Source organism: Ammospiza caudacuta, chromosome 23 (genome assembly GCF_027887145.1).
Source record: "Ammospiza caudacuta isolate bAmmCau1 chromosome 23, bAmmCau1.pri, whole genome shotgun sequence".
Lineage (NCBI taxonomy): Eukaryota > Metazoa > Chordata > Aves > Passeriformes > Passerellidae > Ammospiza > Ammospiza caudacuta.
The window spans coordinates 8,193,495-8,208,946 of record NC_080615.1 but is presented as its reverse complement, the minus strand read 5'-3'; the positions used below and the strand labels follow the sequence as shown (position 1 = coordinate 8,208,946).

Here is a 15,452-nt window from a genome sequence, read left to right as displayed (position 1 = left end):
AGATGGAACAGGGTGCTGCGGGCACTGCCAGGCTGGAGCTGAGAGCCGTGGGCACCACCCCGTCCCAGGCACACCTCTGCCTGCCTGGAGAGCCATTTCTGCTTGCAAAAACACCTCAGCAATGCTGTCAGCACGGAGCTGGCTCATCCCTGCCGCCTCCAACGCAGCTGAGATAGAGATCAGGCAGTGACGGCACCGCTCCATCCTCAGCCATCTCCTGCTTCCAGTAAAACATAAAGAGAAAATCAACCAGCACTGGCATTTCAAGGCAATTATTCAAAGGGTCAGGAGATACAGACCAACACTGAGGAGCTGGAAAGCATCAAGTCCCTCTAATGCATGGGGATAACAGGATAAGGCTGTCAGTTACCCTGCAGAGAGGGAGGCAGGGATCAAACCATCGTAATCAAGTTTTGGCCTCCTCTGACCTTATCTGCCTCTCAGCTGTCATTATCCACAGCACACAGTAAAACATGCAGGTGTGACCGTGTCCTGGGGGCTGCAGAGAGCACGGTGGGGCCCTGAGCACAGATGTCCCATGCAGCAGCATCCAGGACACAGCTGGGTGTGCTCTGTGCTTTCCCTCCCTCCCTTGGTTCTTTATTCACAAATTCCCAAGGAGCTGCCCAAAGCGAGTAGAATTTTAAAAATCAGCATCAATTGTCTTTTTCCCTGTACAAACGGAGGTAAAATGGAGATCCCAGTGTGAATGTGGGGAGGGAAGAGGAAAAGAAGCTCCAGCAGTCCCTCATGGTGAATGTCTGCTCCCCAGAGCTGGGCTGCTGGAGAGGCTGCACTGAGCTCCAGCTTCTCCTCTGGAGAAACTGGGCCAAAAGTAATGCAGAGGCCAGGCAGGAGATGCTGATTTGTGTTAGCAAGGGGGCTGGGCTGGCTGCTCAGTGTCTGGGAGAGCAGGAGCGCAGCCACAGCTCCAGCCGGGCAGGACTGATCCCAGCCTCTGTCCCTTACCCTGGAGCTGGTATCCCCTCCCCGTGGGTCTGCGGCAGGAATGGAGCCACTTGCCCTGCAGAACTTTCCTCTCCCATTTTAGGGTCTCTCTCTCTAATGCCAAGCCTGGAAATTGCCTGTTCAGAGGCCCTGAGCCTCAGGGAGATGGGAGAGTGGAGCAGTGACAAAGCTGTGTGCAGCCATAAGGCTGCGTTTACCCCAATAACATCATTTTCCATCAGGCCCAGCCATTCCTGCTGCCCTGGATCCCTGCTGGAGGGAGACTGAGCATTCCTGGTGCCCTGGATCCCTGCAGGAACAGGCATTGAGCATTCCTGGTGCTCTGGATTATTGGGATAGCAACACACTGCAACACTGGATCCCTGCAGAAGCAGGGGTTGAGCAGAGATTGAGCATTCCTGGTGCCCTGGATTCCTGCACAAGCAGGGATTGAGCATCCCCTGGTGCCCTGGATCCCTTCTGGAGGGGGATTGAGTCTTCCTGGATCCCTGCAGAGCAGAGATTGAGCATTCCTGGATCCCTGCAGGAACAGGGATGGAGCATTCCTGGATCCCTACAGAAGCAGGGACTGAGCATTCCTGGTGCTCCTGCCCTGTCCCACCAAGCCCAGCTCCAGCTGAACTCCACCCGTGCCAAGTGATGATGTTACTGACCAGGGAAAGGAACCAATCCCCAGCTAGAGGAAAGACATTTTTGCAGGCAAACATCATCGCTGGAACCCTGTAAACAAACGTGTTTTGACACAGCAGAACAGAGAGCTATAAAAGGAGAGATCGGGAAAACCGCGGCTAATGGGCAGTAATTCACGTGGTGCCTGCCAGGCTGTATTTTTGTAATTTGTGTCCCTTTGAGATGCTGGCCCACGACTTCCAGAGCTGAGAGGAGCTTGGGAACAGCTGTGGGGCGATGCTCAGCACCCCTTGACTTGGGAGATGCTGTGGAGGAGGACACTGAGCTAAGGGCTTTGTAAGAGCCACAGGTGATGGCCTGTGCTGTCCCTCGGGGCTGGGCTGGCACCCAGCACAGCTCAGTTCCCCCAGAAATGGAGGCAAAGTGGTGTCCAAGGCGTCTGCTCCATCTGCACAGCCTTTGGGAGCAGCACGACAGCCGTGGCCAGGCTGCACAGGAAATAATCACTGCTAATCTGCTTAGAAATGTCCATCCCCTGGGAAAGCACAGCATACCTGCTTGTGGGGCTGGGGGCACACACTGCTGGATGGCAGGCTGAGAATAAATAAATTACATTGGTATTAGGGGCTGAAAGCGTTTCTCTGCTGTTAGAGACTTTCAGAAGAGCAATAACCCCTGAGGAGGAGAAATCCACAGCAGAAGAGAAGGTCCCACACATGCTGAAATGTTACATTACTGGCCCCAGGAACACAGCTCGAGCAAGATCAGCTCTTATTGGGCTCCCATTTTTGGGTTATTCCTCCTCAAAAGATCAATTTGTCCAGTAATGAACCACCAGGAACTGCTGCTCTGCTCTGACTTATCTACAGAAAATCCCAGACCCCTCTGGACAAACCTAGGCTGGGTCTGCGCCTTAAGGCCCACTGAATTCCCACTTTAACCAGACCAGGGAAGCCAGGGCCCCATCTCTAACTCAGGATCAGCTGCTTCTGTTTATGGAAACTTGTGCTGCCCTGCACCCTGAGGGCAGGCACTGCTGCATGTGCAGGCTCGGTATGGGGTGAGCAGAGCCCCCCAGGCCGGGCTGGAGCCCAGCAGGGCTGCCCAAGGGCCCCCTTGTCCAGGTGGGGAGGTGGGAGCAGTGCCCTTGTCCAGGAGATGGGCTGGGAGCAGCCCCCTGGCCCTGGGGAGGTGGGAGCAGCAGCCCCCTGGCCCTGAGGAGGTGGGAGCAGCAGCCCCCTGGCCCTGGGGAGATGGGAGCAGCCCCCTGGCCCTGGGGAGATGGGAGCAGCCCCCTGGCCCTGAGGAGGTGGGAGCAGCAGCCCCCTGGCCCTGGGGAGGTGGGAGCAGCCCCCTGGCCCTGGGGAGGTGGGAGCAGCAGCCCCCTGGCCCTGGGGAGATGGGAGCAGCCCCCTGGCCCTGGGGAGGTGGGAGCAGCCCCCTGGCCCTGGGGAGGTGGGAGCAGCCCCCTGGCCCTGGGGAGGTGGGAGCAGCAGCCCCCTGGCCCTGCTCACCCCATTCTCCAGGGCAGCTCCTGAGCCCTGGGAGGTTTCTGTTCTGCTGCTCTGCAAAGGGATTCGAGGTCAGGCTGATTTGGCTCTTCCCAAAAGACACCGGGTCCCTCCCTTTGTTTCAGTTCAGGTCCGGGGCAGCCACCCAGCCCTGCTCAAAGGCACAGAAGGGAAGCAAGGCCAGGAACTCCCCCAGCCCTTCCCAGCAGCAGCAGGTGCAGCCCCGGCCCCAGGAGAGGCAGGTGCTTTCTGCACACCCAGATATGCTGTCACAACACACACCACAGCTGCCATAACCTTTTCCAGGGGAAGTGGTCAGTGCTGAGAACACAGGGGATGTCCCCAGGACCTGAGCAGCAGAAAGCATCCCTTTTCTCCCAGCCACGAGCAGCAGGTGATGGGCAGGAAGGGCCACTCCATCACATGCCCGCTCCCCAGGGATCCTTGGCACATTGGCACGCTGCTGCTTCCTTTCCAGCCCTCTCCAAAGAGCCATCTCCACGGGGGACACTACCAAAACATTTATTAGACGAGTGCAGGGTGGCCAGGCTCCACAGGACCCCCCCCTGCAGCTGTCCCCAGGGCTGGGGAAGGGGGCAGGCAGGCTCTGCTCACCCTGGGCATCTCCTTGTGTGCCCAGCGCCCACCAGGAGAGGAAGGCACTTGTTTCCCAGAGGGAAATGGCCCTGCTGGGGCACGGGCAGGGAGGACACAGAGGATGGCAGGCTGTGCCATCCCTGCAGGCAGCACTCGGGCACCGCAGAGCTCCCAGCAGGGACATCCAGGGCTGCTCCCTCTGGTTCTGTCCCAGCTGCCGCAGCCACCCCGAGGGCTCAGAGCGCCCCAAACCCCGCCCGGAGCGCACTGAGAGCGGCCGCGGGGCTGGGAGGGAGCGCGGGCTCCGACCGGAGCCACGGCAGAAAAATAAACAGCTCTGCATTTCTCCGGCAGGCAGGGACATCCTTAAAAGGAACTTCCTAAGTCCCTCTGCAAACAGCAGGGCAGCGGCCGCGCCTCCCAGGGGGAGGAATATCCGCAGCTCGGGGCTCCCCTTGGGGCAGAGCCCGCAGGTGTGGCAGGGTGGACACAGCTGCTCATCCTGCAGCCTGAGGGGGCACAGCTGTGGCTGAAGGAGAGAGCTCCCTCTGCACGGGCACTACTGGCAGCTGTGGCTGAAGGAGAGAGCTCCATCTCCATGGGCACTGCTGGCTAAAGGAGAGGATTCCCCCTGCACGGGCACTGCTGTAACCCGGCTCAAGGAGAGAGCTCCCTCTGCATGGGCACAGCTGTGACCTGGCTCAAGGAGAGAGCTCCCTCTGCATGGGCACTGCTGTCACTGAAGGAGAGGATTCCCTCTGCACGGGCACTGCTGTGACCTGGCTCAAGGAGCGGGTTCCCTCTCCATGGACATTGCTGTGACCTGGCTCAAGGAGCGGGTTCCCTCTCCATGGACACTGCTGTAACCTGGCTAAAGGGGAGGATTCCATTTCCATAGGCAAAGCTGTGACCTGACTAGAAGAGAGAGCTCCCTCTCCACCGGCACTGCTGGCAGCTGTGACTAAAGGAGAGAGCTCCCTCTCCACAGGCACTGCTGTGACCCAGCTAAAGGAGAGAGCTCCCTCTCCAGGGACACAGCTGTGACCCAGCTAAAGGAGAGGGTTGCCTCTCCACGGGCATTGATATGACCTGGCTAAAGGAGAGAGCTCCCTCTCCACGGGCACAGCTGGCAGCCCCTCACCCTGCTGAGGATGCCAGGGCCCCTCCAGGGAGCACTCACACAGCCTGTCCAGACAGGTCTATTTCCAGGAGAGCCACACACGCGGGGCAGGGAGGTGTCCCCAGCCAGCACGGCCAGCTGCTGGCATGGGCTGTGTCCCCCCGGGCCCGGCTGGGTGCTGTGCCCAGCCACCACCACGCCACCCCTGGCACCAGGCGAGGGCAGGGGCGCTTTGCAGGTGCTGTTTCCAACTTCGGGGGCAGCCACGGGTCCCTGGCTGCAGGGACAGTCCGGAGAGGTGGGGGTTGGCTGGTGGCACCATGCCTGGGGCAGTGGCCCGTGCCAGCCCAGTGTCCATCCTGCCTTTAGTCGTTCTCACTCTGCAAGGGACAGAGAGGGGAGCGGGGTGAGGTGCCAGGGCTGGGCTGGGGGCACAGCCCCTCTCCAGGGCCACCCTGCCCAGGCCCAGCCCTGCCACCTCACCTCCATTTTGCTGTATATCCAGCTGAGGAGCTTTGTCACACGCGTGTACACGCCGGGCTTGTTCTTCTGGCCACATCCTGTCCCCCAGCTCGTCACCCCGGCCACGTACCAGCGGCCATCGTCCTCGCACACCAGGGGCCCTCCGCTGTCGCCCTGGCTCACAGGGGCAGAGCAGTGAGGAGGGGAGGCAGGAGATGGGTCCCCAAACAGGGCAGCTGTGCCCAGGTGTGCCCCCGGCTCACCTGGCAGGCGTCCTTGCCTCCCTGCAGGTACCCGGCGCACATCATGCGGGGGGTCAGGTAGCCCTCGTACACCTTGTCGCTGTTGCAGATCTTGTAGTCGATCAGCTTCACCTCGGCCTCCCGCAGCTTCGGGGAGGTGTTATCTGCAAGGCAGGAAGAGCTGTGGGCCAGGGGGGGCTTCGCCATCCCCCGGCCCCTCACCAGCGAGGGAGGAAGCGGCCGCTTCTCGCAGGGCTGGTTTGTGCAGAGCCTCGCAGCCGGCAGGGCTGGCCCGGGAGTTATCCCGGTGGGAAAGCCCTCCGGCGCTATCCCGGGAGTGATCCCTGCGGGAAAGCCCTCCAGGATCCCGGCAGGGCTGTGCTCGGTGCAGGGGCTGCCTGCGGGAGCCGCGGTCCCCCCTCACCTTCGTTCTCCCGGGTCTTGCCGAAGCCGGTGATGAAGCAGGACCGGCCGGTCTGGAATCGCTGACCGTGCATGGGCAGGCAGGCGGGGCGCACCTGGGCTGCAGGAGCGGGATGGAGCGAGGGATGAGTCACCGGCACAGAAATCAGCACGGCCCCGCAGCCAGGGAGGAGCGTCGGGCGCAGGAGAGGCTCGCTCCATGCCCATCCCACCCAGCGGCCCCTGTGGGGCTGGGGGCACAGCTGAGCCCACGGCTGCGGCTGCCAGAGCCTTCCTGGGCACGGGACAGGCAAGGTGGCCACAGCAGAGCAGGGTGTGGCACTGGGTGCCATGGTTTAGTTGAGGAGTTAGGACATGGGTTGGACTCAATGCTCTTTAAGGTCTCTTCTAACCTGGTCATTCTGTGAATTCTGTGAGTTTTGTGGATGCCCCAGCTGGCAGCAGCCCCACACACCCCATGGTTCCCAGGGCACACCTTTCAGTCCTGTCCATCTCCCTGTCCCCCAAACACCACCCAGCCAAGCCCAGGTGAGCCAGGTGACCTCACCTGAGAGTGTCAGTGGCCTGGAGAGCTTCATGAGGGCGATGTCGTAGTCGTCGTGGTCATCACTGTAGTTGGAGTTGATGATGACCTGGGACACGGGGATGCCCTCCATGGGCTGCTTCAGGTCTGACACCCCGCCGTACACCTTCCAGTCATCCAGGATCTTCATGCTGTTCCTGGCAGGGCGAGAGGGGCGGGAGGGAGTCAGTGTGACTGTGGTCACAGGGGTCTTAGGATGAGGGAAGAGACGAGGATCTGACTCTGTGTTTCAGAAAGCTTGATTTATTATTTTATGATTTATATGATATTATATTATATTATATATTATTATATAATATTATATAATATATAATATAAAATATATTATATTATATTATATTATATTATATTATATTATATTATATTATATTATATCGATACTAAAAGAATAGAAGAAAGGATTTAATCTGAAGGCTGGCTAAGAATAGGAAAAGAAGGAATGATAACAAAGACTTCTGTCTCAGACAGAGAGTCCGAGCCAGCTGGGCTGTGATTGGCCATTAATTAGAAACAACCACATGAGACCAATCCCAGATGCACCTGTTGCATCCCACAGCAGCAGATAACCATTGTTTGCATTTTGTTCCTGAGGCCTCTCAGCTTCTCAGGAGGAGAACTCCTAAGGAAAGGATTTTCCATAAAACGTGTCTGTGACAGAGCGTGAGCCGGGCGTGGGGCTGGGCTGGGTGCCCAGGCTGGGCTGGCAGCAGCACTCACATGAAGAAGCAGTGGGCAGCCGTGAGCACCCACTGGGCATCGATGATGGTGCCGCCGCAGATGTGGATGGGCCCGTACTGCACGCTGACCTGCCAGGGCCACTTGTTCACAGAGGTCTCCTTCCCACCGATGATCCGGCCAGAAATCCTCTGCCCGCAGGCTGGAGGGACAGCAGGGCTGGGAGAAAGGCTCGGGAGGAAGGGAGCACAGGGGGACACACACACAGCACCCCCACCACCCACAGGAGCCACGCTTATTGCAGGGAATGCAATGTTGGTGCTTTTCTAGCACCCAGAAGATGTCCCATTTGCCCACCCCTGTGCTGAGAAGGGGATAAAGGGCTCCCAAGCCTGTGCGAAGGGCACCCACCCTCAGCTGTGTCCTAGCCAGCTCCTTACTTGTGCATCGCAGGGAGACGTACTTTCCTGTGAGACACTGGGAGCTGTGGGAGAGAGGAGGGAGAGCCACCCTCAGCCTCAGCTCTGTCCCTGTGGCACCAGGACAGGGCTGAGGGGGACCCTGGTACCTGTTGAGGCTCTGCTGGATGGTCTCTTGCTCATCAGTCACCGTGAGGCTCTTGCCAGGGACACGCAGGGGGATGAACTCGGTCTGGGAGGCACTGGAGGGGAGAGGACAGACAGTGAGGGTCCCCCCATGGGTCACTCACTGTGCCCAGAGGGGGAAACAGCGCAGCAGACCCTGCCCTCAGGCAGGGCAGGGCTTTGGCAGCACCCATCAGAGCAGAACAACCCCTCCTCCAGGAATTACTTCTGGAATCCCAGCTGCCGGCAGGTTTTCCTGGAGAAGGACTCGTCCCAGTCGCTGCTGCACACCGGCAGCCACTGGCTCTCGGTGCTGGAGTACACGTGGAGCAAGGACTCCTCGGAGGAGAAGCGCACTGTGGGATGGAGCAGCAGGGTCAGGGGAGCTCCTGGGGCTCCCTCCATTGCCTCCATCCCATCTCCCGTGCCTCACCACAGCCCAGCTCGTCGCTCCTCTGGGAGCAGTCGACGACGCCGTCGCAGCGCACAGGGCTGTCCTTGCAGCTCTCCGCTGGCTCCTTGTACAGGATGCCCGTCTGTGACCTCCAGAACATGACTGGAAGCAGGAGAACACCACGCTGAGGCCGGGGCTGCCCATGGGTGACCGGCTGTGCCCCACCTGGGTGGGCATCTGGAGCGTTCACACTCACTGGGTATGAGTGTGAGGTGTGTGTGAGCAAGAGTGAGGAGCTGCTGTGGGAGTACTGGGCACCCTGAGCATCCCCTGTGCTGCCCAGCTGCTCCCAGCCCCTCTCCCTTCACCCACAGGAAATGCATTCAGCCTGTGAGTGCTTCAAGCCTGGGGCTGGAGAGTGGCAGCAGGATTGAAGGGATTCCCCGGTGTCTGTGCCTGTTCTGCGCACGGACCATGGTTTGTGTTGGGGAGGGCAGCTCTCGGTGCTGCTGGGTTGAGCTGCCCACCAGAAGGAAAGCCCACTGCAGCCCCAACCCCTGAAACTGGCACCAGCCCAGCAGCAATCTCCTTTTTCCCTCCCCAGCTCCTGTCTCTCCAGCAGATGTCAGGAACGCTCAGGGAACGGGAAGAGCACATCCCTGTCTCCGAGCCAGGAGTTTCCCTCTGGGAATTCCCAGTGTGGGTATCCCCAGACTCTGCTGACCCCCAGCTCCCCTGAGCCCCCCGGGCAGGGCCCCCACCCCACTCACACAGCAGGATGAGGGCGATGAGCAGCACGATGAGCACCGAGACGCAGAAGATGAGTGCGAGCCGCCGCTGGCTCATGCAGGGAGCTCTGAACATGGAGGATCCTGGCAGCAGGGCAGAGGCAGGGTCAGGGTCAGGGTCAGGGTCAGGGTCAGGGGCCAGCTCTGGGCTGCGGGAGAGCAGTGCCATGCACACCCCAGCCTGTCCCGTGGTCACTGTGCTCTCCCTTGCCCCCCACACCCCTCACACCCCAGCTGTGACCTCCCTGCCTCCCTCCATCCCTCCCCAGCCTGGCAGGCACCAGGCCATGGCTCAGCCCTGTCCCCATCCTCACGGGAGCTGTCACAGGCCGAGCAGGGGCTCGGGGCCGGGCCGGACTCGGGGCTGTAGGGTTTGAAGCTGATGCCCAGGACGTTCTCTCGAGGTGGCGGAGGTCGGGCACCGAAGATGCTGCTGGCCGTGGAGACATGGAGCAGGCTGGGAAGGACACTGCTGGGCGAGGCAGTGGTCTGTGGGCAGAGGGGACTGTCACCAGCAGTGACTGCTGCCCACCAGAGTCCCCCACCCTGCCAGCTGTGAGCTCAGAGACAGCTGAGCCCCCTGGCACCACAATGAGCCATCAGAGTCACCCCTCAATGCCTCTCTCTGCACCAGAACCTGAGCCACATCCCACCCAGGATGGCCAAAACCCTCCTTGGCACTGGGTTTCCCCCCTTCAGGCAGCCGAGCTCCCCAAAAGCATCTCTGGGAGCCAAGCAATCATCCGGGTATTTGTCATGGTGACAGTCACGCCGTGGCCCAGTTCCATGAGGCCAGTGCCCCAATTTATGCATCTATCCCTAATTAGCCATTTGAAAAATACAGTGCAATTTCCAGCTGTCGTTTAGTAACACTTAATAATCGGTGTTTTCCAAGCCCTGAAACGTCCTGCGCCCTGGAATGCTGCTCTGCAGTTGTGTCACTCCTGATCCATGAATTCACAAAAGAAAATGTGTCTGTTTCGTTTCCTCAAAATGCACTCTCCCAAATGCTCCCTTGGTGACAGAAGCCAGGGCCTCTCATTTCCCTCCAGAGATGAACAAATCCCTAAATAAATGCTGCTTCCTCTACCTTTTGTGGGATGGATGGGGCTTGGAGCACCCTGGTGCAGTGGGAGGTGTCCCTGCCCATGGAAGGGGGCTGGAACTGGGTGAGCCTTCAATCCCTTTCCATCCAAACCATTCTGGGGAAGGAGAACTGGGGAGCCCAGGGAGAAGTGGAGCCACCATTCTGTGAGGACCACTCACCACCCAGAGACGGGCTCTAACACATCCCTCTGGGAGCCTGTCTCTGGTTTTTGGCCCTGCGCTGATAGAAATCACCCTTCTTCATGAGCAGAAATCATCCCTTTCCCTGCCAGGCTGGTGAGGAGCGCTCGGGCTGGAGCTCTGGAGAGGGTAGGGCAGGGACATGGGCAGGGCAGGGCAGGGACACAGGCACAGGGGGACACTGCTGGGAGCCCCCTTGGCCTTTCCATCTGGCTTTTCTCCCTGCTGGTGTTCCCAAGGGAGCCAGGAGCCCTGCTGAGCAGCTCGAGGGGCTGCTGCTGCTGTGTGAGCGTGGCTGTGCCCTCCCTGGTGATGCTGCTGTCACTTCCTGGGCTTTACCTGTGAGTCACAGCCCGGTGTGGCCACGTGTCCTGCATGGGTCTGAGCCCAGCCACGCACTGGGGACGCCTGTGCTGTACACCGGGGACACACCTGTGCTGCACACTGGGGACACCTGTGCTGTACAATGGGGACACCTGTGCTGTACACTGGGGACACACCTGTGCTGCACACTGGGGACACCTGTGCTGTACAATGGGGACACCTGTGCTGTACAATGGGGACACCTGTGCTACACACCAGGGACACCTGTGCTGTACACTGGGGACACCTGTGCTGTACACTGGGGACACACCTGTGCTGCACACTGGGGACACCTGTGCTGTACAATGGGGACACCTGTGCTGTACACTGGGCACACACCTGTGCTACACACCAGGGACACCTGTGCTGTACACTGGGGACACACCTGTGCTGTACAATGGGGACACACCTGTACTGTACACCATGGGCACACCTGTGCTGTACACCGGGGACACCTGTGCTGTACACTGGGGACACACATGTGCTGTACACTGGGCACACACCTGTGCTACACACCAGGGACACCTGCCCTGCACACTGGGGACACAGCTGCTCTGCACACTGGGGGCACACCTGTGCTGCACACCTGCCCTGCTCGGACCGTGTCTGCTGAGCCCATCCTTGCAGAGCCGGCAGCACAGCACCCCTGCCTTGGGGCCACCCTCCCTGGCCAGCAGCGTGTGCAGGGCCATCCCCAGCACAAACCTCCTCCCAGCCCTGGCATAACCCTCCTCCCACCCCCGGGCCCTTGGCACAGGCACTGCTGGTGTCCCCTGGCCATGGGGCGCCTCCTCCCCACCCTTGTGGAGCTCCCCGCGCTCCTGCACACGGGGAGGAGCGAGAGAGGCACTTTCTGTTTCACTGCACCAGCCCCACTCCCAGCCCTTCCCCAGCAGCCTGGATCTGCTCCACGTTTGCCCACACGCCCATTTCCCGCACTGCTGCAGCCTTGCCCTCTCCCAGGGGTGCCAGGGAGCCCAGCAGAGCCCCTCCTTTTTCTCCTCAAGGCTGGAGGGTGCCCTGCAGTGCCCGAATGAGCCTGAGCAGTCACAGCACTGACGGGATCTCAGTTCTCGTGCACCCACATCGTGGGGCATCCCTGGGTACCCTCAGTGCCCGCTGCGGATGACAGCCAGAGCTGTGGCAGGTCCTGGGCAGAGCAATGTGGGGATGCCAGCAACCATTCCTGGGAAAAGGATCTCTCCTGCCTGCATTGAAATATGGTTTTTGTAAATACCCTTTTTCCCTGGCATTTGTGTGCTGTCCGCATGCCTGATGTGTCACATCTCACCCTGCAGCAGCTGTGACCCTTTGCTCTAGCAGCACTACAAACCTCCAAGGGACAAACCACACACAGAAAGCACAGCCCAGCGTGCCCAGGGAGCCAGCAGTGCTGGATGCCACAGCGCTCCCACCTGCAGTGTGCAAACACATCAAATTAACAGCGAAACGTGCCACAGGTCACGCTGCTCCGAGCGCTCCTCAGCAGGAAGCACATGCCCTTGCTTACACGCAGGTGAACTCCCAGCTGCTTCTTTCCTAAAAAACTTTAAGTCTAAATAATTCTGTGGGCTGCCAGGAAGGGTGACAGAGCCCTTACCACGGTGAGCACTGTGGGGCCACTGCAGCAGAGCAAACTGAGGTGGTTTTGCAGAGATGTTCCTGCTGCTGGGGAGAGTGCGTGACCCCGGCGAGCGAGCGAGCGAGCGCCGGCTCCTGCCCACAAAACCTTTAAACCTTTACTCATCCCTCGCTGGCTTTTGAGTAAAAGTCAGAGGCAGAGCCCAGCCCGGATCACAGGCGCCGCTGCGGTTTCAGCCCTTTCCCCCACGGCTCTGCAGGTGCTGCAGCAGCCTCAGCAGTGATCTGTGCCCAGGGTGATCCATCCACAGCAGTGATCTGCGCCCAGGGGCTGGGGGCACAGGCAGCCCCTACCTGGCACAGAGGGCTGGCATCCACAGGACAGCCAGGAGGGGCACTGGGGACACTCAGGGACTCCTGGCCAGCTTTGCTTGCCTTGCAGACAGTGCACACTGCCTGTCTGCAGCACGAGCCCTCTGCTAAACCTGTCAGGAGTGCAAACAGCACCTCACACCCCATCCCAGAGCAGAGCTGGGCATGGCCCCCAAACCAAGGGCAGCAGTGCTGAGGTCCCCTTTGCACCCTGAGCTGCACACTGACCTGCAGCTCCACGCCCTGCCATGATGGAGGGAAGGCCCCCAAACCCAGGGCAGCCAGGAAAATGAGCAGGGGAAAGGTGATCCAGGCACGGCTGGAGGCTCCAGGGAAAGCAGCCAGCAGGCAGCCGCGGTTTCGGAGTGGGAGGGAAAGCGGAAGCCAGGGAACACCTGGGTGTTGTAAGCAGACCTGGGCCCAGCTACATCCTGGGGGAGCAGCAGGACACAGAGCCCCCAAAAACCCCGAGCATCAAGGGGGGAGAGAGGGAAAGAGGCAGCCTGGCTTCAATGAGCTGCCTCGGATCCTCCTCCCCAGCTGAGCCCACCCTCAGCACAGCTCCCGTGCCCAGTGTGGGAGCTCCTGAAGCATCCATTGTCTGCTCAGAGCAGCTCAGCCAGCACACAACTGAGACATTGTCCTCACCAGGACAGAGGTGCCCCCGGCCTAGAGAGCCCCCATCCCTCTGGGTGACAGCGTCCTGCTCAAGTGCCACTGCTGAGCGGGGCCTGCCCGGGAGGGGACAGAGCCCAGCACCAGAACAAGGGCAGAGGGCACTGCCGAGGCCCTGCCACACACAGCACAGTGAAATCCCAGAGCCAGGCACTGTCACTCTGAGAGTGCAGGTGAGTGACTGTTTATTGAGCCAGGGACAGCTCATCCTGTGCCACTGTGGGCACCCCTTGGGCACAGACCCGAGATGTTCCAGGGGCAGAGTAACCACTGCTCACCTCGCTCCACAGAGGGGCAAACAGAGGCCTGGAAAGACAGAGAGACACTGCTGCCATGGCAGAGCCGAGGGTGGCTCCTGGCACTCCTGATGGCCCATTTAACCCAGGTGACAATGCCAAGGTGCCCCAGTGGGGCTGTCCAGTATTGGGCAATGGCCTCTGCATGTGGCCATGCCAGTTCCTGCCCCACCATCACCAAGACGCAGCGATGCCACCCAGAGCTGGGACCACTCTGTATCTCCCCAGAGCCAGCCAACACCCAGCACAAACCCGCTGTGCCCCTCCCGGCAGCCCCCCAGGCCCAGGGGCAGGAAGGGGACGCTGTCAGAGCCAGCTCTCCTCCCCTGCAGCCCCACACGTCCCGGATGTCGCTGGCACCCGGCGCTGCTCGGCACGGTAATTACTCGCTGCCTCGCCCGGTGCCCGGCCGGGATGGATGTTTTCCCCATGACAGGATGCTCAGCAGAGCCCCACATCCCGGGCTCAGCAGGTCCCAGCCAGCCCAGCCCAAAAGGGCGCAGGGAAAACTGCCTGGAGAGCAGGCGAGGGGAGCTGTGCCCACCAGCGCAGCGCTGCTGGAAACTGAGCCAGAGAGATCAGCAACGTGCCAAGGGGCACCAGATCCTTCTGACAGCACCCTCAGCTCACAGCTCAGTGTGGCAAAGCACCCAGAGGAGCCTCGGCACTTCTGCCAGCACCAGGGATGCTGCTGCCCTCCCTCCAATGGGTGCCGGAGGCTGCGGCTCCTCTGGCAGCTCCTGCGGCTCCTTCTCCCTCCGGCTGCCTGGGGAACACCCGGAGAGCAGGAGCGGAGAGCAGAGAGCAGGAGCAAAGCCGGTCCGCCCCATCCCCCGAGCGGAGCGGGTCCGCGGCGCCCGCAGCTCCCGCACTTACCGGGGAGGTTTTGCCGTCCATGGGCCGGGCTCGGGGCTGCGCTGGGCTCAGAGCCGCGGCTCGGCCATGCCAGCAGCGCGGTGCCGAGCGGGGCCAGCTCGGCTGGGGCCGGCCCAGGAGGTGTTTGGCGAGCGGGCTCGTACGTCAGTGCCGGCAGCGCAGCAAACCTGTCGGACCTGCCCGGCCCCGGCGCCGCCGGTTTCCCAACAGCTCCGCAACACCTGCGCTCTGCCGGCCGGCCAGGGGCCCTGCGAGCGGGGCAGAGCCGGCCCCAGGGAACAGCGGCATCCCGGGGCTCCCCTGGCTCACCCGAACCCCCTTCCTCCCCTCCGTGCCCCCCATTCACTCGCCCACCCGCGGCTCTCCTGCCCGGCACAGCGCAGAGCAGGGGATGCCCAGCCGTGCCCATCCAGGAGAACCTCGCTGCTGTGAGCCACAAGTCAGGAATTCCCTGTCCCAAAGGAAATGAAGCGCCGTTTCCCTCCGGTTCCTCTAGAGGATTTTAATTCCTTTGCTGATGGAGCGGTGCCTCTGCCAGGAGCCAGCACAGCCTCCTGCCTGGCCTGCAGGCACAGCCTGGGGATGCTCTGCTTGACCAAGGACTCGGGGAGGAACAGGTGAAAATTCCAGGATTAAGGGAGAAAGGCCCAGCTTCACCCTCCATCCTGACCCTCAGTGCCACAGGTTTCTCCTGGCATCATTCTCAGTGTAAATCCCTCGTTCATCCAGCTCCCCACCCACACCTGCTCATCAGAAGGGCAAGAGACAAATGGGGACATCCAGGCTTGGAGGAGCCCTGGTGCAAAGCTCCTTTGGAGGCTGCAAAGTCTGGGCTGGATCCCTCTGACCCCTCATGCAAAATTCCTTTGGAGGCTGCAAAGTTTGGGCTGGATCCCTCTGACCCCTCATGCAAAACTCCTTTGGAGGCTGGAAAGTTTGTGCTGGATCCCTCTGACTCCTCCTGCTCCCAGAAGTTCTGAGCCAGCCCTCACCCCACAGTTCACGCCTCTGTAGTTTTCACAGC

General features: G+C 60.7%; 1 protein-coding gene across 1 annotated transcript; it reads right to left on the bottom strand.

Moving 5' to 3' along the window:
- Nucleotides 1-5,072: 5,072 nt before the first annotated feature.
- TMPRSS13 (transmembrane serine protease 13) lies at nucleotides 5,073-14,449 on the bottom strand. Its single transcript, XM_058819132.1, has 13 exons — nucleotides 14,429-14,449; nucleotides 9,293-9,467; nucleotides 8,961-9,062; nucleotides 8,230-8,352; nucleotides 8,023-8,152; nucleotides 7,781-7,873; nucleotides 7,653-7,696; nucleotides 7,255-7,414; nucleotides 6,502-6,674; nucleotides 5,956-6,054; nucleotides 5,553-5,695; nucleotides 5,311-5,463; nucleotides 5,073-5,207 (listed from the first exon to the last, which is right to left on the bottom strand). The coding sequence occupies exons 1-13, from the start codon at nucleotides 14,447-14,449 to the stop codon at nucleotides 5,193-5,195; spliced, it is 1,431 nt and encodes a 476-aa protein (XP_058675115.1). The 3' UTR covers nucleotides 5,073-5,192.
- Between the last annotated feature and the right edge of the window lie 1,003 nt (nucleotides 14,450-15,452).